This window comes from Rhinolophus sinicus, linkage group LG09 (assembly GCF_036562045.2).
Source record: "Rhinolophus sinicus isolate RSC01 linkage group LG09, ASM3656204v1, whole genome shotgun sequence".
Classification (NCBI taxonomy): Eukaryota; Metazoa; Chordata; class Mammalia; order Chiroptera; family Rhinolophidae; genus Rhinolophus; species Rhinolophus sinicus.
The window spans coordinates 111,693,091-111,717,830 of NC_133758.1; the positions used below are offsets into that span (position 1 = coordinate 111,693,091).

The 24,740-nt window shown below is 38.7% G+C and overlaps 1 protein-coding gene across 6 annotated transcripts in view; it reads right to left on the reverse strand.

Moving 5' to 3' along the window:
• The window catches only part of IMMP2L (inner mitochondrial membrane peptidase subunit 2), a 538,968-nt gene that overhangs the window by 253,273 nt on the left and 260,955 nt on the right, over positions 1-24,740 (reverse strand). The window contains exon 5 of one of the 6 annotated variants that reach the window (XM_074341020.1): positions 11,235-11,395. The exons of the other annotated variants lie outside the window; for them this stretch is intronic. Within the exon in view, the coding sequence (XP_074197121.1) occupies positions 11,377-11,395 (19 nt within the window). The 3' untranslated portion in view covers positions 11,235-11,376. Of the gene's footprint in view, positions 1-11,234; positions 11,396-24,740 lie in introns of those variants that run through there. 6 annotated transcript variants of the gene reach the window in all.

A 24,740-nucleotide genomic window follows, 5' to 3' on the forward strand; every position in this document is an offset into this window, starting at 1 on the left:
ATTTATTTACATTAAAAGGATGTAAGTTCCGTGAATGTATCTGTCTTGTTCATCATCATACATGCAGTGCTCTAAATACTGCCTGAGACCTCAGAAGCGCTCAATAAATAGATTTGATCAATGAGAGTCCTATGCTTAAGCATCCAGAAATGCTGAAAGAGGTAATGGTTTGAAAAGGAGAGGCGGAGGGGCTCATGCATCCATTCTTGGGGGTGATGCAGAGGCTACGGCCCCACATACACAACTACTACCTGGCAGCACCAGGTAGTGGATGACTCCCTGGATGGATGGCCCACAGCAGCCATACAGGGAGGCTCCATTAGCCCGACAACACACTGCTGAACTTGACGATTTGGAATGTGGATGCTGGAATAAATGCAAAGGTTTTATACAATTCTAACCAAATGACCAACATGATTTCATCTCGTTGTATTCCACAAACCGTCACTAAACGTTGCCCGAAACTCTCTTTCAATAGCTGGATAAAAGCTAACACAAGAATCAAGTATACTAACTCCTTATTGTTCAGACATTCCTGATTATTCTTTAGCTAAAACCAATAGCTATGCGTTTTGTAGCTAGCTAACCTGTCACTTTCGATGTGCTCAAACCCTGCTTACATATATATAGAATAGGTATGAATAAAATGATTTGGATTCAAAAGCTTTAAGAATAACCATCTCAATACACGCAGCCATTCCATATTTCAATAAAAGAAATAAGCATAAAAATAAATAGAAGGCATAAAAAAGGTTTTTAAACTTCTCTCCGCTGAGTGGCAGAAGAGGGAATGAGGGGGGACTGGATACATTAAAAAAATGCAGATTCTTTTTTTTCCAAGTCCATCCTCAATATATTCTGTTTGAATGCTCATCGCTTTTCTGTTTTCAGGACTCAGTTACTCAGTGTGCTCAATAGAAATCTGGGACAGAATGAATTCCCATCTACCAGGGTAATGGCAAGTCCATTATTTTCTAGTTTCTACTTCCTCCAGGTGTTACAACTCTTTGACTCTATTAGATGGAAGGCAGCTGGAGGCTGTCCCAATGTCTCAACAGGAATCAATTTCTGAGGAGCCAAGCTCCCACCTCTGTGAGGCATTCCATTCAAAGGATTCCTCAGACTCTGAGAAACTCAAGAAAGCAGCCATCTTGGAGTCAAGATAGAGTCTGTCAGTTTATTTATCAACTGAAAAAGAAAAAAGGAACATAACTTTGAAAACCGAGAACTAGAAAACAGAGCATGAAGTACCCCCAGGGATGAAAACATGGGGTTAAGAAAATATTTTAAAAACCAAATCAGGGTCCTCAGAGAAAATAGTTCTGGGCTAGAAGGTGGAGGTGAGAGTGTGCTATGAATCTAGGGCAATCATGATTTTAATAGATTTAGTTGCAAATAAGAAAAAAACCTGATTCTACAGATAAACCCAATGCACTCAGAAGCAAAGACATGCAAAAGAAAATAGGAGAACTCAGGCCAGTTTCTCCATAGTTTGGATTCTCTCAAGTGGTAATATACATTGAACTTTGGAAGTCAGCTATTCACTAATCAAATCAACTCTTAATTTGTGATTTGAATGCCCAATCTTACAGATAGAGATTGGCAGGGTTTTTTCTTAAATTGGTACCTTGCTAGATTACATAAACTTTTACATTAACAATTATTTTACACCAAAAATTTAAAGTACCATTTGCATTAAATGTTAAGACATATTAAGTATTTATAATTGGATCTTAGACGTTTATTTTGTGGTTGCACTTAAACCAAAAAATGAAGAAAAGCAATTATGTTTTACTTAACCCCATGCTGCCTGCAGATGGATGATGTGGTACTTTAAATAGGTAAAAATATGAACACTGAGATGTTATGAAATGCATGTTAAAATTATGCCAATAAAATATCTCCATCCTGGAAAGGAAGTAAGCCATTTTGATGCATGCGAATGTAATAAGTCTAATAAGGGATATTAGTCATATACTCAAATTCAGTTCTGATTACAAAACAAAAATATGCTGGAAATTCCATAAAGATCAAACTAATTAAAGTACTTAATTGCTTCTGACTAATTATGGAAATTGGCAAGCTCAGTAAGGAAACAAGTTTTTAAAAAAGAGTTTATATTTTAGGCCTTAACTTCCTGGGTTTCACTTTACTGGGATCCACTTCTAGCCGTTCAGATCTGATATTGCAAACTCTGTCCACAGAGAGTTATAAAGGGAAATGACTGCACAGGCATCCAAGCTTAACTGGGGAAAGCAGAAGCTATATTCTCAGACTTATAGCCGGAAGCTGGATGGGCACTTTCCTAGACAGCTATACTGTACATTGTTTCTCATTAGCATGACCTCTCATTAGAAGATATTTTGCCATTGCTGTTCAAAGAGCAATTCCTTCCATAGGGCATATCTGTAGATCATATTGGTTCTTTCACCTCAAAATGGCAAATGCCTGAATCAAGAAATTATAAATCCCCGTGAAATATTTGCGATGAAACCAAAGACAGAGTTTTAGGCATAAAGGAAAGAACGTGCACACCTCCAGAGTTCGATGGATAATGGTTTTTCAAAACCCGGTTCTGCCACTTAATAGGTCTATGAGAACTTGAGGAAGTTACTTAATTTCTCTTGGTTTCATTTTCTGTCTTCTTAAGATGGAAACAAGAGCATCTAGTTTGCACTGTTGTCACAATAATAGGGAAAATATAAAGTGTGTAGCTCATTTACAAAAATAGAAAGTACCCATACATGGTAGTTATTATATTTTAAATCCATCAATGAAAGACAATTTTTTTTTATATTATAGTTCACTACTTATTACAGGTGTATGAGGAGCCATGAAGAATCAAAGAGTACTCTAGGGTCTTCTTGAGAGAAATTATGATTCTGCCTTAGGAATCAAAAAGAAATAGGAAGAAAAGTAGTGAAAATTGAGTCAATAAGAAAGTGTTCTTCTATGTTCTTTAATCTTCACTTAAAATTATTTGCAGTGTCAATTTCCATACCAAATAGCCTCAAAGGTACCATTATTGACAAAAATTATATTATGTAGATTGAATTATGTTTCGTATTCCAGAATATATATATATTAATAATTTGAAGTCAGTGACTTAATTACAAATATTCAATTTCTCTGCATTCTATTAAACAAGGACATACCCAGTTGTTGTCTCAAGCACTGAATAAACTTCCCTTGCCTTCTCCTTCTCCAGAGCTCCTGGTCTCACTCCTGCTGCAGAGACCCTGAGGAGCACTTATAGCAAGAAGGACGGGAAAGGCGGTTCCTGTTGCCCCACCTCAAGGTGGGCACAGAACACCGTGGTGAGGCAGGGTGCTGTGCAAATGGCGGAACCGGAACAGCAGCGTGACTTCCCGTGTTCCTTCTAGCAGACCCCAGACACTGCCACGGACCAACTTTCAGAACTATCCATAGATGTGAACGTGTGTGTGTGTGTGTGTGTGTGTGTGTGTGTGTGTGTGTGTGATGTAAAATCTGAATTCAGGAGTATTCAGTGTATAGGAAACCACTGTAACTATATCCCCCACCCCCACCCTCACTCCCACCCCAGTTACCCCACAATAGTATTTGCATGAAATTTGTATAATAAATAAATGTAAAAACGTTCTGAATCCAACAAAGTCACTGTGAAGAAAGATGCTCTTTCAGGCCCTATCAATAAGTATATATTAAACCAAGAAGGCTTTTTCTCAACAGTTGCTGTTTTGTGTTGTTTTTAAGAAGCAGTATTGCCGAGCTACACATGAATGTCATCACTGAGTGGAAACAGTCCAAGAACTCCTATCACGCCCACTAGAAGGAGAGGCTTTGGTAAATCTCTAAAGCGATGGCAGTGGTCCAGGGCCCGTGCCATATGGCATCCCACCTGCCCCAAGAAGTCTTCTTCATGTCCTTTAAATCTCCACAATAAGATAGTGAGGCATAAACAACCATGTTGGCTTTGCAGTGAGTTTTCTGAGCTCTGTGTGGTAGCTGCAAAAATGCCCCCATGCTGTGCGTGTTAATGAGACCCTCCATAGGCAGCGCTAGTACATAAAAGCCATCACCCATCACTCACAGGCCTCTTTCTTCTGACTGTTCCTGACTGTGTTCATTGTATTAAGGAACTGGAAACAACATATACTGAGAGAGATAAGTGGGGGTGTCAGGAGGCATGAGAACTGAGGATCTAGAAATGACAGCAAAATGAGAAAAATCTACAAGTTCTAATCATATTACTTCCAAGGATGGATTTCTAAAAGAACTAAGCAATTAAGCACACACACACACACACACACACACACACACACACACACACACACACACTGTATGCCACATCCCTTTGCATTTCTGTCCAATTTGCTCATTGAAATCTTTATTTCAGTGGTTCTGACTTTTAGACTAAATAAGAGAACAACACTCAGAAACGAGTGATTAGCCTGTTTGGCTTGTTGAAAGGTAGGAAAATATACTTAATTCTAAATCCTGTAGTGAGGACTATATAAATATAAATCACAATAGAAAAACATAATCCTAAATTCTAAGATATCACATCTTTAACATTTAAGTCAAAAAGTCATACTGTTCTATGAATTTTATAGGAAAATCAAGGCACTAATACAAAAAATGAAGAGACTCTAGAAGTTTGAAGACCATCTTATTGCAAAAGCCTATACCTTTGGATTTCAAAAAACAAAATGGAGGACGTTTCTCTTATCATAAAGCATATCAACATACAGAATTTTCTACTGCCTCCATTGCAGCTTTGATAACACTCCAACTCTGGAAGTACTGCCTTCAGTGGTGCTTCTAGGCAGTTCTTACCTGAGGTTTATGGACCAGGTGTCCACACGTACAATTCAGAGCTATTGATAAAACTGGAAGGAAAACCATACATCTTTGTTTTCCTGAAAATTAGCAGCCACTGTGGAAAACAGTATGGAAGTTCCTTGAGAAATTAAAAATAGAACTCTTTTATGACCCAGCAATTCCACTCCTGGGTATTTATCCAGAGAAACCTAAAACACTAATTTGAAAAGATATATGCATCCCTATGTTTACTGCAGTGTTATTTACAACCACCAAGATGTGGAAGCAACCAAGTGGCCGCCAATAGACGACTGAATAAAGAAATTGTAAGACATTTATACAATGGAGTATTACTCAGCCATAAAAAAAAAAAAAAAAAAAAATGAAATCTTACCATTTGCAACAACATGGATGGACCTAAAGGGTATTATGCTGAGTGAAATAAGTCAGACAGTGAAAGACAAATATCATATGATCTTACTTATATGTGGAATCTAAAGAACATAAACAAAACAGAAACAGACTTATAGATACAGAGAACTGATGGTTGCCAGATGTGAGGGAGTTTGCGGGGCTGGGTATAAAAGGGAAGGGATAAGAAGTACTAAGTGGTAGTGAGAGAAGAGTCACGGGGATGTAAAGTACAGCACAGGAAATATAGTCACTAACATGGTAATAACTGTGGATAGTGCCAGGTGGGTACTAGACGTATTGGGGGGGGGGTCACTTCCTAAATTATATAAATGTCTAACCACTACACTGTACACCTGAAACTAATATAAAATAATATTGAATGTTAACTGTAATTGAAAAATACATAAAAAGAAATTTATGATACAGCCAAAAGAGAGAGAGAATAAATAAAAGCCATTTACACTCTTAAATATTTCAAACATAGTGTTGGGGCAGGAATTCAGACTACTGTATTATAATTCTGTTTTGGCCTTCCTCATAGTACGGAGCCTATGGGAGTGTGACAGATAGAATCGTAGGCCTCGGAACATAGGACGCTTTTCATGAACACATGTTGAATGAGTGAACGAATGCTGTGTTCCATAGTACAAGACACAAGAGAGTGCTTTAGACTTCAGTGAGGATTATTTTTTAAATAATAAGAATTATAGCAAACACTTAAAAAGAACTTATCAGATGGTAGGTATTTTGTTTGTTTGTTTGTTTGTTTTTTAACATTTAACCCAGCTGTTTGTTTGTTTTTGTTTTTTTTGTTTTTTTATTGGGGAATACTGGGGAACAGTATGTTTCTCCAGGGCCCATCAGTATTGTTTTTAAGTGTTTTACAAACACTAAGTCACTTCACAGACCCACAGAGTGACTTCCAGAAGAAACGACTGAAGCACAGAGATCTTGTATCATCTGCCCCCAATCACTTCAGCGGTCAGTACAGGTCTGGGATCCACTCCAGGCAGTGTGGCTGCAGCCCGAGGCCGCACCCACTTCCCCCACTGACAGGTCAGAATGAGGCTGACAGCAGGCCCCCCTTTGCTGCGGTTTCTCTCTCCACAGTTTCAGTTATCATCAATCAACCACAGTATAACATTACATAGAAAATTCCAGAAATAAACGATTCATAGGTTTTCAATTGCTCTGCGTTCTGAGCGGCGTGATGAAATCTCGAGCTGTCCCATCCTGCTCGCCTGGGATGTGACACAGCCCCTGGTCCCGTGTCCCCACGCTGTACATGCTCCCTGCCCGTCAGTCACCGAGTAGCCTTCTTGGCAATCAGACCAGTTAGGAGAGTGAGAGAGACCACATTCAGGTAACTTTCATTACAGTATATTGTTACAATTGTTCTAACATTAGTTGTTACTGACCTCCTACTGCACCTAATTTACAAATGGAATTAATCACAGGTGTGTGTAGGAAAAACAACTATATAGAGGGTTCAGTACTGTCGGACGGTTCTCACATCGGCGGGGGCTCCTGGAAGGCGGGTAAGGGGGGGACCACTGCATTGACAGATCGCTGTGGAAATGGACACTGCAAGTACTTTGCAAGGGCGCGGGAGGCGGAGGAGAGCAGGGGACGGCGGGGGCGTCAGGGCCCCAGCGGGGGTGCCAGGGCCGCCCCCACCCCCCCCACCCCACCCCCCGGCCTCCACGCCGCCTGCTCCCGCCTGGCCTGCTCGGCCTCAGTCTCCAGCAAAGGTCAGAGCCGCAGCTTCCAGCCAACTCCTGCTGCTCACCGAGGGCTCTGCCCAGCGGAGCTGGATCCTGCAGTTCAGGGAAGAGCCCTTTAGTCCCGGGAGGAGCCAGGAGCCCATCCGCCAGCCGAGCACATCATCAGGTATGTGTGCGTGATGGGGCTGAGCCCAGAGAGCGGCCACTTGACAAACGTCCCCCCCAGAAAGAGCGGCTCATGTCACTCCTCATACCGCCTGAGGAATCAGCCAGCTCTCCTTGTTCAATAGGAAGACTTCCTACAAGTAAGGCAGTTTTAGGCCAAGGACCTTTCCCCAACTGGCTCACTTCATTTCCGACCAGACCTGTAAAAATGGCTTCTAATCGAGTATCTCCTGGTCAGGCACCATTCCAACTTTGTATTTACATGGCACCAGGCTTCTGACAAAGCACAGGGAGACGCGGATTAGGGGAGGGGTGCATGCACACGATGCAAGAGAGAGGGGCAGTGCCACTGAAGAGACCAGTTAGAAGATCACACCCAGCAAACTCAGGAGGTGAGCAGCGTCTCACTAACCTCGGCCAGCACACTGCCTAGTGCTACTGAGCACTGAGCACTGAGCACTGTGGAGAGAAACTGCCCTCAGGTAGCTCACAGGTGAGAGCTCAAGATGGTGGCCTGTAAGTACCCGGAGCTAAAGTGTGCTGCTCAGGAAAACATGAGAAAATTCACATTTTACTATGGCCGTTGTCTAGTCAAGGCTCTACAGGATTTCATTCCTTGAAATCAGAGGTTTCAATCAAAATTATGAAAACAACCAGGGGTATAAAAGGAGCAGAGAAACCTGTCTCCAAAGTAGAAACTTGACCTCTGTGGCTTTAGCGGCCTGAGCGGCCCCTGTATCAATGATAACTATTGAGTGACATCAGTGCTTTCAGGGAGCGCACTTTTTTAATGAAAAAAATGAAATACTACAAAGGCCTGCCAGAAAGGAAATTAGTTTCACATTAATGACCAGAAATACTGCACTTATACTTAATAAATATGGCAGAGTTGTTTCCTCAGAAGCTTTTCTGTAATGTTTTTACACTCTATGCACAGAATCTCCTTTAACTGTCCTCTCACTGATAACCCACGTACAGAAAGCTATCCAAACAAGAAAGATGCATTCATCCCCATTCTTCTACACCCTCCAAATACCGAAGAAATGATAGCATCCTCAGCAAAAATCTAGGGCAAACATGAAGGGAAGAGAATAAGGATGATATTTTTCATGCAGTGAAGTTTCAGAGAGCCGCCATTCTTCATAGCTTTTAAGATCTCAAACTGACTTCTCCTGAAGTCATTTCTCTACCTCCATCCCACTCCAGGGATGGGGAGTAGAAGGGCAGGGGGTGGCAAGAGAAGTCTTATCCCACCTCGTAAGAGAAAAGGGTGGCTTTCCTCATCTAAATGCTTGTTCAAGCAAATTGCTATCATACATTAGCCTTAATATATCTGTTCGATTATAAAAGGTTTTGTTTACAGGACAATTCTGGGGGTACGGTGGGGGGGGTGCTGATATATATATATATATTCATAAGATAATTTTAGTTGTATTTCCATTGCAAATTAAAGTGGCCAGTTGTCAGTATATCAAAATAAATAATGGTACAAAAACTGTCTGCAGATATAAATGTTAAAGCATCGTCTCACACCATTTTTTACACTAAATTAAATGTCTGGCCAATAGCTAAAATCACTGATCACTGAGCTGGTAGGTGTACACTTTATCATTTCCTTTTATTTCCAGGGAAGCCTGATGGTTATTATTTTCTATTCCTCTAAGCTTTCTAACTACTTGATCTATTTTTCATGCTCAAGGTAAACAATGACATTTAAGAAACAAGTTTCATCTGATTCCTACTAGTCCGCCAGGCTTCAGTTTAAAATTAAATCTAGCATTACTAAATTTAATGTAGTCACCAAATTTGGATTATAGAGTGTCTTTATTTATCATCAAATATACTTTTCGACTCACCAAAAGTAAAAATTATTTTTGTTTTGCATAAGATATATGATTCATAAACCAAAAAAAAATGCAGGATTACAGGAAATATTTCACTCTTTTATGCACTAATAGAATAAATAGAAACATGGGGCAAAACGATAGTGCCTGAAAGAATGGACACTGGAGTCACTCGTGCTCAGGTCCAAATCCTTTTAGTAGATACACGTGTGTCACTAATGACATGTGACCTGGGCAGGTGACGATCTCTGGAGCCTTGGTTTCCTCAAATAGTCTGGCTTCAAAAGCCACACTCTCGACCACTAGGGATACACCGCTTCTGTATATAGAGCAAGAGTATGAATCCATGCAGGCCGGTGCATCGGTATTTGTGTATACTGTAATGGGATGCAAATAAATGTCACAACAATCTTGACCAGGTAGCTTGACTAACTGGAGTTTGAAGTTGGGGAAGGAGAGCTTGTGTCACAAGTGTGACCGTCATCTCAGTTAACTAAGTGGCAATACGTGGGAAACATGTAATACAAAGCCGGACACAGAGAACATCAATCATGCTACTTCCTTCTCCTTAGAGCAGGCTTTGGAGAATAGAGATGATTGACCAGTGCATTTCTGAAATGGGAGAGTGGAGAACATCAGAGGTGGTAAGAATGAGAGGCAACAGAGACGTACTGCCTAGCTCACAACTTTTTCCAAGGGCTAACTAGCCTGGCTTACAAGTTTTCAGTGTAATGTAGTCAAATGACTTAATACAATTTACAGCACATTATTTTGCATTTCAAATGATGTGTTTTTAATGTGCTTTGCCATATTCTTCCTCCAAAGTGCACGTAAGAAAGCCAAGGCAAAAACAGGTGAACTGAAATTCCATTACTGCCTGTAAAATGTATTTGTTTCATCACAGTCACATTGGCTAACAGAATGCTTCCAGAAATACCGTTAAAATCTACAAGTAGGTAAAATTTTGCTGTTTAAATACACAGGCCACCTGCATGCTTTTACTGTGAAACAAACTGCCTTGGCTGTAACTGATTTCAAATGCACTCTTCACAGCAATCCCCCAAAGAAAAATAACTGCATATCCCTTCCTGCTGACCTGGAAGTATTTTGGGTTAGCAGCACAGTCATTTCTTAAACATGTGTTAGGACAAAGCGACTACATTTAGAAAATGAAGTCAGGCCAAACAACAGCTCATCTTCTATGAGCTAAGCCAGAAAACCTTTTTTTTCAAAGGGTACTCCATACTTCACCTTCTTTCTATGCACATCCCTCCACCCTACTGTCCCGCCCTAATTCTCTGTTTCCCACCCATTGCTGTTTAAGAAGAAATGCAATTATTCTGCAAAAAACAACTATTTGGTTCTATTCCTACAGCCAGGAACTGGGGGGGGGGGGGGGGGGGCACGGAAGCCTGTGTTTATCAAGATCTGGCCGAAAGGAACTGGAGCAAATACTTCCACAGGGCACCTCACTGCTGGTGTCGCCTAGAGTTTGGCCGATCAGCTATGTATCCAAGCGGAAGAAGTCATTTTCTCTCACTCCCGCCTAGAAGCCAACAAGCTCAGAATGTGACAGTGAACTTTTATAACCCTCAGCAGCCATGGTCAGATTACCTGATACCCTGAAAATATTAGGAGGTCCCATAACCCCATATATTTAATTTAAAGGCAAAGGCAAATACTTTAAAATAAAAATACTGCACTATAAGTATAAGGAACTGCAACAAGTTCTTTGTTTCCTATGACGACTTTTTAAAATATCCTATGTAAATTTCTTTTAAAAAATTGCAATTTTTGCTTTAATTTTTGGGCCCTGACTTTGTATTTAGTCTACAAACTGAACAATCTAATACTGCCACCAATGATAATTCCTTTTCTACTTCTTTCTTCCAATAAAACTTCATATGAGAAATATTTATCTTAGTAAAATTGCATGAAGTGTGTGTTTTAAAAGAGAGAAGTTTCAATTCTAACTGATAACAGATGGAAATCGGTCAGGAGTTTGAAACATACCAAGCTTCAAGTGCCGGGTCCATTCAAATGGAGCTAAGGAGACATCTGGAGAGGGGCTCTGCATTTGGGGGCTGTACAGGCAGTTTAATCAGGGGCAGTGAATGCCCAAGAGAGTGCAAAGTGTAAAAACAGATCAAATACAGAACTCAAGTGAATAGCCACTTTTGAAAGCAGGAGAAAATCAGAAGAAACAACCGAGAACAAGTCACAGAGGTAAGAGAGGGAGTCGTGGGTGGCTGAGGAGGAGGCACAGGAGGAGTTCAGAGAGGGGAATAGATGGCTGACCTTGCAGATGGGCAGCGACCACGCACCTGAGGGGAGGCTGAGCTGTGGCGATCTCAAGTCCATCCTCGCGAGCTCTGCTCGAGTAGATGGATGCTTTGGGCAGAATCCAGACTGCGGTGGATGGTGTGTTAATAAAATAAAAAACAACTATTGAAGAATGGGAGAAGACAGAAAAAGGAGAAGTTTTAGGGGAAATTGACGTGAGAAATCGCCTTTTTTTTTTTTTTTTTTTTTTTTTTTTTGAAAGATTTCACCTATTTCAAGGCTAAGGGGAAGAAACTAAAATATTAAAGGAAGTTGATAGGTAGCAGATAGAGGCAGAAGAGCATAGGTGATGCTTCCTATTTACCGTGAGTTTGTCATGCAGGGTGTCATGTGGGGTCTCTGGTCCCGCTCCCCACATAAGAACGCAGGCCATGGTGAGGCCAAAAAGGACCTATGGAGCCATAGGTAGGGGAGTCATACCACTATGGTCTCACTGGAGGCTGGATTCACACAACGTGTGACCTGCCGTCTGCTTTTCTGCCAACTGACCTACTCTCCTTGACTTGATTCACTCACTTGTTAACTGCAGTCCGCCCTGCTAACTGCAATCTGCCTCTCTGCAATCCATAATCCACAATCCACCCTTGCTAGCTCCCATTTTCTGCTAGCTTAGCCACGGCATTTATATTAGTGGCCAATGGCTCACTGGTTACAGCTGACGGCCAACTAGCCACAGCTGATGGCCATCCAATCACAGTTGATGGCCATTTACTACCTGAGCCAGCACCTTTCCACATGAGGCCAAGGGCCTGGAAACTGCACTCCTGGCTCTGTCCCCACAGAGTTCAAATGCCTTTTTTCCACTCCAGGAATGAGTGAGGTAAGAATGAATGAATGAATGAATGAACTAATTTAAAAATGTAGTAAAATTAGGCAGATTGCCAGTTATAAAAAACAGTCACCGGGATGTAAAGTACAGCATAGGGAAGACAGTCAATAATATTATAATAACTATGTGTGATGGTGTCAGATGGGTGCTAGACTTGTGGGGTGATTACATAGTAAGTTGTATAGCTCATAAGGTTGTGCACCTAAAACTAATATAGTATTGTATGTCAAGTGTGATTGAAAAATAAAAACTCATTTTATAAGACGTTATAGTAAAAATCAAATTGAGGGAATTTATGGTGAAAACTATGGTAAAGATTTGTAATGAAAAACCTAGAAAAGCTCTCAGAAACAGCATAAAACATTGAGCACCCATCTCCAACCTTTTTAAAAGAAAAGCCAGTTCTATGTCACCCAGGTTTTTATAATTCTCAACATTGATTATTTGAGATTAAGGAGAAGCCAGGTGTTAAATACAGACCGAAGCACAGAAAGTCCTCAACACCCAGAGACCTTGCCTAGAGGTGTTGGGACCAGAATGGAAAAAGTCTCCTCATTTGAGCAGGCAATGACTTAGAGATCAACAGGGAATATCCTAGGACATATGTTGATTGGTTAAGAGCCTAGGTGGGTTAGCCAAAAGCATTTGTGGACAGCCTAAGTTTGATCTCTTTTAATACCACTTGATTACACCTATTATTTCACAACACTCACTCGGGGTCAGTTTCCCATTATCTAAACTGTATCCTACCCATTAGTTGACTGTAAGTCATCAAGATATATCAGATAAGTGTTTTTAAAATATTACTGATTTTTTAAAATTTCGTCTTTCATATCAGTCCATTTTGAACTTAGTAGTCAAGAGAACAAATTACTTCTAAGGTCACGGCTGTCTCTTGGGATTTAGCAGTTACACCCTAGCCTGGCCAGATGGCATACAGTTCCCGCAGCTCACTCACTGGACACCTGCCTGTGGTCCACTCTCCTGCACACCCCTGCGAGACTGTGAGCTCCGTCAGACCAGGCGCCAGACCTTCTCAGCGTTCCAGCCCCGCAGTGGCTCACCCAGAACGTGTGCCTCGTGGCTGTCCAATAAACTTGAATGAACTGAGCGGTGTCCTCCTTCTCCATTTATAAGCATGCTTTTACTATCGGAACAAACATGTACCTAATCTCAGTCTATATGCTAACTGTTACCCCAATGTGCTGTGTTCACCACTCATTTATCCATCCTTCTTCAAGCCTGGGGGAAGGACTCCCGAGATCCCTGCAGAAGCCATCCCTCCTTTGTGCTACGACATAAGTTTACAACATTGTCACCCTGCAGCACAATTATTTGCTTTCAACACCCCATCCCTTTTAATAATCGGAAGCTCCTTCAAGGCGAGAACTTCATTTATCACTATGCTCACCGCCCAGCACGATGTACACAGCAAGTACTCAATAAGTGTCTGCAACTGAATAGTACTGCTCTCTTCACATCCAGTAAATCCACATGCAGCTGATAAAAGCATCAATCAGTATTTATCTCTAAATAAATGAGCAACACCTAAAACATACAGCATTTCCTTCATGAAATTTCTTTTATAAATTATTCTCACTAGGTCTGTAAGACAGACAGATCTACCATTATTTCTAACCTTACGGTACAAATCACAAAATCTGGCTCCAGTCAGTATCCACCTCTATAATTATATTTGGCAGGCAGACACTAAATTTCCAGCTTATGTTGCTGTACACTTAAATTATCCAAAACAATTGCAGTAAAACAAATTTTAACTTATGATTTTCAGAAGCAATATTCCATCCGTAGAATTATATTCTTTTTATTTTTGTAGGTATAACAAGCTTTGAATAATGCATTTTTGAGTTGTTTAAAAAGAGTAAATTATTTTAAAATAACACAAAACTGCCAATGTATGGTATGTTATTTAATATGTTAGTTTTTAAAGATGTAATAGGCACCACATAAAACTTACATTGTAAAGTACATGAAAGATGCACCAAGCAATATATTTTTGGCTTCCATTTATACTTACATAGAATCACAAAGATTTTATTAAATCTGTTGGGTTAACACCATTTACTCTAATTCAAAATAATAAGAACACTAGAAATCTAAAACTCATTAATACTTTTGGAAGATGGAATAAGAAGCTAGAAACAATTTTTTAATAACTTATCAGTTCTAAGTGATGCCAGTTTCTATGATATCATTACAAATTGAACTGACATGATCAGCTGCTTCTGAAGACTAATTTCATAAATACATAAACTTGCAAGGAATACGAATGATTCAGGCTGGAAGTTCATAAGAGGCTCACTAATGGGAGAAGTCAGTGTAGATTCAAAGGAAAGAATCAAAATTCAGTGTAAAATTTCAGCTGCATTGCCTTATCAATCGCCATACTGACTTTTTTGTAAGATTTTTATTATGAATGGATTTTTATTTTTAAGCACACACACACACACACACACACACACGCATATTTTTATTGTTTTATTATGTGACCAAGTCCTTCTTTAGGTTGCTTTAAATATTTAATCTCATTTATTTTAGCTAACTTAGGAGAATGTTTTCATAAGTATGTATGATTTCAAAATTGATGTTTTGATGTTCGTTCCAGCACTTATGGATTTACTCTTTAGAAGTTATCAGAAAACTATTAAATAAATTAAAATCAACACACTCAAATCAACACACTCAAAAAAGCTTAACTGTGGTCTCTCCAAATCTATAAATTTACTTTCACAATAGGAATAAACTGCTGCAAAGTGCAATCAAATCTAATTTTTTAAACCAAGTTTAATTCTGGCCTTACAAGAACTAAATAATCAATATAATTATTCTTTTACAATGAAGTAGAAGATTAGCTTGTTCATTCAAAAGGACGAAATGCCTTTATGGTAGTAACCTTCCATCTGGCACCCCCTAGGTCTAGGTCTGCTGTTCATTTTCAGAATCAAACAATAAAATCAAACTAGAAAAAAAATTTTTTTCAAAAAAATGACTCATTCAGCACTAGAAATGTTAACCTGAAACAACACGGTATTTTTCCTAAAGCTTTCTCACTATCATTGTAAATGAAGATTATGAATTTTCATTCAAAAAAGGTTATGGAAGACACCAACAGAATAGTCTTCTGTTCTTTGTTTTCTAAGTAAATGGGTACTTTTCTAAAAAGCTTCTCAGTTTTAAAAGTAATACATGCTCACTGTAAAAAAAGAGAGAAAGAGAGAGAGACAGAGAGAGAGAGACAGAGAGACAGACAGAGAGAGAGAGAGAAGGAAGAAAAATAAAAGCAGTGCATAGAAATAGGAAATGAACATAAAAATGTAAATTCTTCTCATTTTTTCTACTTTCTTTCCCCAAAACTAACCATTGTTCCTTGGAAAACTTAAAAAAAATTTCTCTGTATATATGTTTGTTATTTATCTGTATAGCTTTATCTTTACATAAATGCAGTCACACTACTTGTGTTCTACATTTTTACCTTTTTGACTTAAAAATATTTTTTAGACATCTCGCTTTAACAGTACATATAAAACTCGCTCATTGGTTCTCATAGCTGTGTAGTACTTCATGGAATGGGTATTTCACAATTAATTTCACCCCATTAAGGTTAACTTGACCTAATTCCAATTTTTCACTATTATAAAGCTGCCCCCAACTTCATGAATTCTCTAGAATTTGTGAAGACTTCTTGAAATAATGAGATATCCTTTTACATGACCTGAGGAATACTGACAGTGTTGAAGAAATACAGCAGTCATCATGAAGATCCCATATGTAAGCCAATCGATTGTAAATGAACCAAGTGTTTATAGGAAAATAATTCTTGGAGCAATGTAGTTAAGTGTCTGAGGAAGGAGTATCCATACACCTTTTAAAAGGTAAAACAACATAAAAATATAGAATTGGGATTCAACAAACCACAGTGGAATATGTCATCAGTTAAAAATGAAGACGATACTTCTTAAATATAAACCTCAGAGGAGGTATCAGCAGGAAAGATGGAAAAAATAATCACATTAAAAATCCCCCAGAACTAGTATCCCACAGACTGCTATGTGTCTAGTCAGTACTATTTAATTCTAGCAGATGATAATCTGGCCTAATTCTAACGCTGAAATTGAAGTTCCAATGTTCTTCATGCTTTGGAATTTCCACACATTAGTTGGTATTTTGAAGCAAATGTCTGCTTTACATTAACCACAGTAACCAACAAGAAGGAACAAACATTGACTATAATCTAGAAATCAGAAAACAGATGACGTGGCACAGAATAATGGAGCTCACATCGATAATGTTAGGATTATTCGGTTTGAATTAATAATTTTTCTCCAAAGATTCCAATGCATTTTGAGGTACATGTTCTTTTCTTGTTCTCCAGGACACAAGAATGTAATTACTAACAGGAGAATAAACAAAGATTTGCTTCTACTCATTTTTTTGAAAACAAAGAAAATGTTCTCTCTACTCTGCAAAAACACTGGCTGAAGGTTTGGCCAGTGTGATGAGTCCTCTAAATGTGGCTCCAGACCTGCCCTCAGAACCTGCAACACAATGGGTGAGCACACAGGTCAGGATGGGCCGTACCCGAGGTGCAGTCACTTGGTAGCAGAGCAACATAGGAAGTGCCCTCAGAACCTCGAGCTCCCGACCCACAGAAGTGTGATTATCACCAGGGTTGCTGTGTGGTTCCACTGAGATTTTGAACTCAAAGGGTCTCACCGTGACAGTGCCGGTCCCTCTGGGTAAACTGGGCTCGTTATGAAGCTGCGACGCTTACTCCCCAGCACGTACCATGTTTTCCCGAAAATAAGACCTAGCCGGACCATCAGCTATAATGCGTCTTTCGGAGCAAAAATTAATATAAGACTCAGTCTTATTTTAATATAAGACCGGGTCTAATATTATGCAATATAACTACCGGGTCTTATATTAATTTTTGCTCCGAAAGACGCATTAGAGCTCATAATCCCTCTAGGTCTTATTTTCAGGGAAACACGGCATCTCATGCTGCAACCAAACCACATACATATGTGTAAATACTCCCTAAACATGCCCTGTAGATTTCTGCCATGATCTTTACATCTTCCACAGCTCAGGTCTTCTTCCTCCATCATTAGCTGCTGAAATATTAGCCTGCTTTCGGTACTTTTGCAAATACTACTTCACTAAAGCCTTTCTCCCAGTCCTTGTCTGTTACTGGAAGCCCTACAGTGTGGGCTTTATGTGCCCAGAATGCTTACACCTGACATAACGGCAGTTATGTCCTTGTCGTAGTTTTCTCTTTAGATGGGAAGCCCCTAGAAAGAACACTTACTTATCTTTGTAACCTTGTCAATATTTACTACAGTGCACACAATGCTATCTACTGAATTGGATGTTTGATCAGAGAATAATGTATTTTCAGAGGTACGTACAAACCGGTGGGGGTCTGGAAAAGTATGTTTCACCTCTCAGTGTCCTGTCAGTGTGGTCCAAATTCCACTGAATTTCACAAATACATTAGTCACCATGTCCTGGAATTACAATTGTTTCCTGGTTATTCCATTGATAAAATGTTTTGCCCTTTTTTTCATTATTTTGCATTGATTTACATGTGGGGTTTGCTCCATGGAAGGAATTGGAATAAATACACTCTTACTCTGCTATCATTTGCCAGAAACCTTGCCTTATTTTCTGAATAAATCAATACGACCTATGTATATTAACTCAAATACTTCAATTTTCTCATTTAAACATCCAAGTGTCTCTATGTAAAGCTATTTGATTCTAAAGCTGAGACTAACTGGACAATCTTCCCGTCACTTCACCATTGTCCCTTTTGCACTTTAAAAACACTATTGTGAATATAGCCATGATCAATGAAAACAATATGGAAATATGTGTCTGGGATGTGTAAAATAGAATCAAATATGGACTATGTAAAAAGTTAGAAACACTAAAAAGCAGCCAAAGACTAACAAAGAATGATTCTCCTTTAAGACATTAAAACTATTACTGTACCGGAAAGAAAGGAAAGGTCAATGATAATGACTAGAAAGTTGTTATCCTGTAACAGTGTTAATCTATATAATTTGACTTGAGTACAAATTTCGCAGAATGATAGGACAATGTAACACACCAATTAGACAAAGCATAAGCTTTATCTTTCACTACTGGTCTGTTTCTTGAAGGAACTTAGAGTAGTAAGTAATTTACTATTGTCATTAACCTGAGCTGGGTGCATTATTACCAGACGATACCAACTCTGCGAAAGTAAAATTCTGTTCTTATCATATGAATGGATGTCCATTAGGGATCATGTGAAAACCACCAACCTCATTTCAGTAGATATCTTATCTCACATAAAATGTGTTGCTAGACATAAAGTATCACTGGTTTACCTCTAAATGATCCAGCCCCTTCAGGAAACTGAGTGTAGTTTTAATAAAATGGGACTCATAAGTTTTTATTACATTTATAATGAATGCTTTTCAGTTTTATAGGCTCTTTGAAGGAGCAATTTCGTTTCTCTATTAAAACATGACTTTATATCCTTCACAACTCTCAGGTTTCAATTTTATGTTGCAACCACTCTAAATATAAATCACTCTAAACATAAATGAAGATACTGAAGTTTTAATAAAGACATAGAGTTATTTTTACTGACATGTATGGGATGCGAGTTTACAAAATTACAAGAAGTACAAAAGATTAAAAGCCCTTTATAGTCTTATTCCTTCTGTATCCTTCCCATCACACAAAACCTTTCAAAACCAATCAGTGGTTGCATCAAGGTATGTAACATACTTAGATATTAATAAAGAGGGATTCATGATATTACCCTTTCAGGCAAAAAGCGTAATAAAAATCCTTTTAAATGGACTTATTGGTGCAGCGGAGAGTATCACACTGTTTAATTTAACTTAGTGGATCTTTAATCAGTCTCTTTATTCTATCCACATCCGTATAACATTTTCAGACATGCTGGCTTTGTTTACACCATCAAAGTCTAATTCAAGTTCAACAGCAGAGGTTATTACAAATGAATTAAAGGTAGATACAGGAAATTTTGTTTATGTTCCCAACTAAAGAACCTACTATAGTCTGGGTCCTAATGAAGGGCTGGTATTAAAATAGTGACTGAGGCATTATCTCTGCCCATGAAAATCTCAGTATCTGTTGGAGAAAAAAGAGTGACAGACATATAAACAATTATAATCTGTTGTGTTATGGCTATAGAGTAGATACAATAGATGGCTATGTTTACAATAGATGATTCACAGCAGTATTGGAACCCACTCTGCCTAGCAGATAAAAGAAGACTTCATGCAGGTATTTCATCTGGAAATTAAAAGATAGCAAGGAGTTCGCCAAACACATAAGAGACAGGAAGGCATTGCAAGCAATAAGAAAAACCCACAAACATGACTGCTAATCACAAGTAGTATTCTTGCACCAATTAATATTTTAGTTATTATTTACTTTACTCAATAGCTATCTCAACAAAAATAAAGTGTTACAATGAAAAGCAAAAGAAATTATCCCTATATTTTCAGATGAAGTCTTCTACAAAGGCAAAAACAGATCCTAGTAAGACAGTCTCCATTCCCATCTTAGCTTGTTCAGGTATTTGGGAACAATTCTTATCTATTCTTCTAAGAAATTCATATGAAAAAGCTAGTGTCACACACATATGCTTGGAGGGTCCAAAGACATCTTTGAAACACAAACAATTCATTAAATGGATACACAGAGCATGCCTACATCCTACAGCTGCATAATGAAAATCAATGTGTTGTCCCCAACCAACATTTATCATGTCAAATCCACAGGCAATTGCCTCAATTGCAGGAATGCAATCTTTATGAAATTTTTGCAATTTTTGGAGAATTACATTCTACCAAAACTATGACAAAACTAGGTAATAATCTCAAAGCACATCTGTCAAGTGGTAGCTTCTTGACTAAAAGGTTTCAAATGTTGTGATAAACACATCACTCCTAGAATGCAGCAGAACTTTCTTTGAGAAACAATCAGAAGCCACATGAAGGACTTCTGTTTCCTTTACTATCTAGTTATTAAGTTCCACGATCCCCACTCTTGGCAGAAAAAGTTGGTGCAATTAAAATCCATTAATGGAACTTAAATTTGTCTGGAAAGGGGAACTATTAATTGAAATGCTGGCCCCTAAGTCCACCTTGCTAAGAATTCTCTGATGACAAGTTTCGAGAATCAACACTGACTGCACTTGCCGTACACTCAGAGCGTCCTGTCATGTGGAATTCACTGTGAGGGAAGTGTCGTCCTTTCTCCCATGGAGGCCTGTCATTTTAACTGATCTACTCCAAATATACCCAACGGGGCAAAGATGAGTGTCCTCACAGTTAGTTTCACTCATGAACCCAGCCAGCAATTCAATTGCCTCTACTTTGTTCTAGTTTGCTGCACTCTAATGATTGACAGTTAAGAGGATATGTAGAATTGACTCCTCACAGAGACTGGTTGAACAGTGCCAAAAAATAGCATCAAAGGAAAACATCATCCGAGCAAGAAAGGAGTTTGGGGAAATGAACTACTTCTCTTTAGGAATGGGATGAAGAGATAATAAGCGATTTTACTCAGTGAACTCTAGTTGACCCAATATTGATTGATTAGTAGAATAGAAACAGAGATGAGTATACATGGGGTGTTGTGAGTTCGTAGACAACTGGCTTCCTGAAATCTATTTTGGAAAATGGTGGATAGAAACAAGCAAGCAAGTAAGCCAACCTATTGGGAGCCACCATATTGGGAGACCAAGCACAGACAACTTGAGAGATGTTTCCTGCTCCAAAGTGTAAACACTGATAGTCCTTTGCAAAAAGGCCATTTCCACTTCATAAAATCAAAAGTAAAAATTAAAACCTCCCAAACTAGGACTATATATTTAGATAGATGCCAGGAAAAAGAAATGGCTAATGTTTAAAGGGATATTTCATTGAGATGAATTGATTCTTGAATCAAATCCTTCCCTTAAAAGAACTGCTCAGTCATCCTCAGGGGCAAGGAATAGATTTTCTTCTGTTTTGTTTGTCTGATTGATTTGTTTTGATCACATTCAGGCAATAAATATTTCCTGCAGGCATCCTATGTGTCAGGCACTGTTCTTGGCACAGGGACACAGCAATAAAAAAAACAGACACACAACCCTGCTCTTGCTGAGTGTTTATTCTAATGAAGAAGTCAGGTAATAAGTAAACCAGAAAAAATATATAGTATGTCAGATGACAATAGAGCTATGAAGAAAAATAAAGAAGGCCAGAGGACTGGGGGGATATTACAGAGGGTGTTATTTTAGATACAGTAGTCAGGGAACACGAGTCCTGTGCTATTCAAGAAAAGAAAAAAAGGTAATAATGTTTGGGAAAAAATAGGCTAGGATTATATTATATTTTTAAAAATCAGTCGTTTTTAAAAATTAAAGCGGGAGGACCAAAGAAGCTCAAGAAATAAGATTCATAGTACTATTTGTTCTGCCTCTGTCACTGTCAATAGGAGGTAAAATATTTATCTCTGGCTTCTTCTTTCCCATTTTCCAGAAGGAGGGACATGGGTTTGAGACAAAGAACCATAGAAGCTAAACAGATCTCAGAATAACATGCAGTAGAATCAGTAGCAGAACAATGTAATCCCCACAAGGCAGCTGCCAATTACTGAAAACTCCCCTAAATCTTAAATCTCCTGGAAATGACTTCCACATTTCGGGGACATAATATGGGTGACCCCTCAAGACCTGTGTTAGGAATCAGTTTAAAACCGTTGCTTTAATAACACAAACTAAGTGCGGAATAGACCAAATTCCCTGATCAGTCATGCTCTGAAAGTCTAACCATCCCAATCTACACTCAGAAAGGAAATAAATCTCACTTTAGAATAGCCATCTATCACCTTTTACACGATCTGCATTTTAAAATATTATTCTAAAATCACACCATTTCTCTAGTGGATGAGAAATTACGTCCTGTCCAAGAATTTTTCAATGACTGAGACAAATCCCGCTGTGAGTAGTTTTGAAAATACTTTCACAAGTCCACCATGCTCACTGATGCAAATGCCTCATGAGACGTATCTACTTTTAAAATGCAATTTACAATTCCCTCTGTTTAAATAAATCACAATACGAACTGCAAGGCATAAAACAAAAATCTCATTTCAGTCTATAATAAACCTCAGATCATATAGTCACCTCTGCATTACAACACACATAAAATAAAAATCTCTGATTAAACTATAATATTCTGCACAATTTTCCATGCATACTAAGCATTCAGTAATGCTGACCAATGTATATTATGTGTGTTAGCACATAGAGTAGCTGTATCTGATTATATTACAATGACCTATAAGCTCTCTTCCTATGAAAATTCTATAATACTGTATTTTTCTATTTAGATTACAAATAACAAATTAACAACAAATTTAAACATACACACACACACACACACACAACCCTACTTGCAGGCATCATACAGAAAACTTTCATATAATAAGTCAATCGGTCTTCAAAACAGCTTGTGAGGCTCAGAGAAGTTAACTGACCTGCCCAAGAGCACAGAGTAAGAGACTAGAATTCAAACTCCAGTCTTTCAGAGTCAACTGCTAAAAACCCTCTAAAAAATTGGATCACAGTTATGTAAACTGATGCTATTTTCTCATAGAAATAAAATCATGATAGGGGACTAGAGTCCTCACCAAAGGTCTGAACTAAAGAAACCTAGAAAAATAACACAGCCTGTTTAATTAACTATTTTACAGACTACAAATCATACAGGTCTGAGATACCTATCAATTAACTTAAAAATAATAATGTCTGTGCTACATATTTTTATCACAATAAAAAAATATTAAATTTAAAAATGTGAAAAAAGAAAAAAAAAGAATAATCTAGATTCAATTCTATTTAGGTTTCCATTCAGAGATCTGCCTAGCTACTGCTGCCTTCTAAAACTGTATCTGACTTATTTTTATAGAAACAAAGAAAAAGAGTAAATTAAACAGACAAAAAAAAAAAACAAAACAAAACACAAGGACACAGAATTTAGAAAGGTACTTGCAGGGTGATTTTGAGAGTCAGATATGTACTAAGCAGGAAGCATTCTGAACACCATTCCCTACCAGTCACAAAGCAAGGCAGGAAAACCAGAAAAGATGAAAGCAAGGCTCTTTGAAGCAGTTGTATTTGAAAGGAAAAAAGGACAATAAAAACAAATAATCGTAATATAAAATATTAAGTGATAGCTTTGTGAGGTTTTGGAGGAGATTCTGGGTGAAATAGTTCCCCTGATGGCTTTTTGAGACAATGGGCTTTAAAAACATGAAGTTTGATGTCAGACTCTCCGTTTCTCAAAGGAAGTCTCCGTGAATGAATCGGGACGCCAGCAGTACCCACACGTGCAGCGTGCCACTGCTGACACGCAAGAGCGTGACGGATCACCAACCCTCAACGGCACCAAAGTTTCCTTGCTTTGATCTCTCTCATGATATGATTTCTTCGTAATGTCAAAACAGCAAAATACTTTAAGGCTTTGACTTGAATAGTGGCAAATATCAAAGGTACAAAATGGACAAAATCAAGTCTTTCTGTCTGGCTAAAAAACAATCCATTTATTGGCGCAGCCATGATTGCTGGAAGGTCTGCTTATATTTTTATTTGGAGGGTAGACTGGGAGATAAGGTGTGACTCTCTAGTACTGAGCCTAAATTCATTTTCATAAATACATCAAATATAATACATGTAATACATCAAGACCTCATACATCAAATGAACGCAGCCCTTCAAAGTACTTTTCCTGAACAGGCTATATATTTATTCCAAGGGCATTGCCACTGCCACTTTTAGAAGTCCTCTATGGGGACTGTCACAGAGCCCATTTACCAGCTCCTCGGGGAAATCGGTCCTATTCAATGTCACAGGATACTGCAAGTCAAAGCCGTCTCTTCTGCTGGCCAAATACACATTATTCTCCCTCCTTCCATCTTCACCTCGTGAATTTAATTTAATGAATGAAATTTACAAACTAACCATTTCAGTAAAATAAACAAACAAACAAACAAATAACAAAAACCAAGCTTTATACGCTAAAGAAGAGGTCAAACCGGGAACCTGGGCCAGGCCCATTTGCTTCCGCTCTGCTCTGTCTTAGCTGCTCTGGCGCTGGATCTAATCCCACACACAGCTCCCCAGAGCATCCCATGGGGAGCAGCAGAGGCTGCTGATGAGGGGCCCTTATTGGATTCCCATCAGGAGTCAGATGAGCTGGGGCGAATTCATTTGTGCTCTGCTTGCATTAAGTGCCATTACAGGATAACAGGGGCACGACTGGCTGGAAGCCTTTCTGCGTCTCTGGAAGTGCGATCACTCTAAGGAGAGCTGTCTGGACAGCTCCAAAGCCAAGTGCATATAATTAAAACACGCTGCAATACGCAGTGTTGAATCTCCAAAGACAGCCCGATGATGCCAGATCTGTTTTCCTAATGATATGGCAGACTGCTCACACACTATCTCATCCTTACATGACTGTGACTTAAAAAAAATCTATAAACTCCTTCAGATCTCACTACTAGTAAAGTCTGGAGGTATTTTAC